General features: G+C 38.0%; 1 protein-coding gene across 1 annotated transcript; it reads left to right on the plus strand.

Annotated features, from left to right (window-relative positions):
* Positions 1-155: 155 nt before the first annotated feature.
* On the plus strand, positions 156-1,491 carry LOC106330433 (UPF0603 protein At1g54780, chloroplastic). Its single transcript, XM_013768920.1, has 3 exons — positions 156-673; positions 752-944; positions 1,135-1,491. Exons 1-3 carry the CDS (start codon positions 260-262, stop codon positions 1,380-1,382), a joined length of 855 nt encoding a protein of 284 aa, XP_013624374.1. The 5' UTR covers positions 156-259; the 3' UTR covers positions 1,383-1,491.
* Positions 1,492-2,266: the final 775 nt, after the last annotated feature.

Consider the following 2,266-nt stretch of genomic DNA (forward strand, 5'->3'; position numbering starts at 1 on the left):
TTTTTTTTTTTTTTTTTTTTTGGACATCTTATATTTTAATTTATGATTTTATATGGATTGTCGCTTGTTAAGAATGAAACGCCACGTTGCCACATAGTTGCAAACAAAGAACAAAAAAATGTGGTTGACCTTAGCCAGCGAATAGAACATTATCCAGAAATCTAACATTTCCACCAATCCTTCACTTCCTTGGCGATCCAAACAAACACAAGAAAATGCAAGAAAATCTCCATCTCTGAGTACACTCTTTCTCTAGAAAATGGAGACCATTCTCTCTCCTCGTTGTCTATCTCCTCCTCTCATTCCAAAACTATCATCTTCTCATCAATCCAAACATGCTACTTCTTCTTCTTTGGCTCTCTCGAATCCCACCGTCTTGGGCCCGAAACACCTTTCCACTCGGTTTAGTGCTAAACCAGAATCTTGGTTAACAGATGCAAAGCAAGGACTAGCTGCTTTATCTCTTTCTCTGGCTCTTACTTTCTCACCTGTTGGCACTGCCTTAGCCTCTGAGTTCAATATTCTCAACGATGGTCCACCCAAAGAAACTTACGTTGTGGACGACGCTGGTGTTCTTAGTCGAGTTACGAGATCAGATCTGAAGAAACTCTTGTCTGATCTTGAATACAGAAAGAAACTCCGACTCAATTTCATCACTGTCCGGAAGCTCACTGTGAGTTTCGTTTTATAATATAAAAAATTATTTGTGTGAACAGAAAGTTGAACCGAAACTGGTCTGCGTAAATTGCAGAGTAAAGCAGATGCGTTTGAGTATGCAGACCAGGTTCTGGAGAAATGGTATCCTTCGATTGAAGAAGGCAACAATAAGGGTATTGTTGTTTTGATTACTAGCCAGAAGGAAGGGGCAATTACTGGTGGTCCTGCCTTCATTGAAGCTGTAGGTGAAAAGATTCTTGATGCTACCGTCTCGGAAAATCTTCCTGGTACGGTTTCCTCCCGGTCTGGTATAGAGTATGCCGCACTGTTAGAATTTCAGTATAGAGCTGCTGAGACAAAGGGTCTTCAATCTTGATTTTGATTGGGTTTAGAAATAATAGTAACTAAAATCTTACCCATTATTTTTAGTCTCGGTCGTTTGTACTGGACGTGATGAGTTTTTATATGATGGTACAGTACTAGCCACAGACGAAAAATACAATGAAGCAATATACAGCAGTGCAAAACGGTTGGTTGCAGCAATAGACGGTCTCCCAGACCCCGGTGGTCCAGAAGTGAAGGATAACAAGAGAGAATCAAATTTCAAAACGAAAGAAGAAACCGAAGAGAAGAGAGGACAGTTCAGTCTTGTCGTTGGAGGTTTGCTTGTAATTGCCTTTGTTGTTCCCATGGCTCAGTACTATGCTTATGTATCCAAGAAGTAGTGTATTGGCTCACTTTCGTATATACCAAACTTGGCCAGGTCATAATATTGCTACCAACCCGGTTGAATCATGATTTGTTTTTGTTATGGTTTATTGGTATATCGGTTTATTTGAGCAATATATTTAAGTACACAATATGACAACAAAAACGAAATAATGAATGAAACCAACCAATAGGAACATCATTTTAATTTTATGCTTAGAAGAAATGGCATTCGATTTGACAACGGTGGGTCGGAATACTTCCCGGTTAAAATTTGATTTCAAACGAAATGGTTTGCGGGCTTCAGTATAATTCATTCCCAATTTACGAACTCAGAACTATTTTGCATGTTTTGGCCGTTACAGCTTTAGTTTGTCCATATGAAATGCGGCTATCGTAATTTTGTGGCGCTCCTCCGACTCCGCAACATACCATTATTAGATTTTCGAAACCTGAAACAGAAGAAACTTGTTGCTAAACCAAAATAACAAACATTTTTCAATGAATAAACAAATTTCAAATTCACACTAAAAACGAAAAATTTCTTACTGAATAGGGAATATTTAGCAATGAGACTGAATTTGACAGAGAAGATATCAATGTAATTACATTTAAATTAAGTAAATTAGCTTGAAATTTGTTGAAATACTTCTCTACAGTCATAATAAAGGATCATTCAGCCTATTATCGTGTATGGTATCAGAGCTATCTTAAACCTAAAGCGCCATCAAACTCTTTTCAAAAATTTCTTTGATTCATCATGTTAGGCGACTCAAAATCACCGGCTCTTAGCAATGAAATAGCATACCACGGTGTTTCTGAAACCAGTAGCAAGAAGAAACGGTTGTAGTTGAGCATACAAGTTTCAGGACGTACAGAGCTTTACGCAACTTGCATACTT

This window comes from Brassica oleracea, chromosome C1 (genome assembly GCF_000695525.1).
Source record: "Brassica oleracea var. oleracea cultivar TO1000 chromosome C1, BOL, whole genome shotgun sequence".
Classification (NCBI taxonomy): Eukaryota; Viridiplantae; Streptophyta; class Magnoliopsida; order Brassicales; family Brassicaceae; genus Brassica; species Brassica oleracea.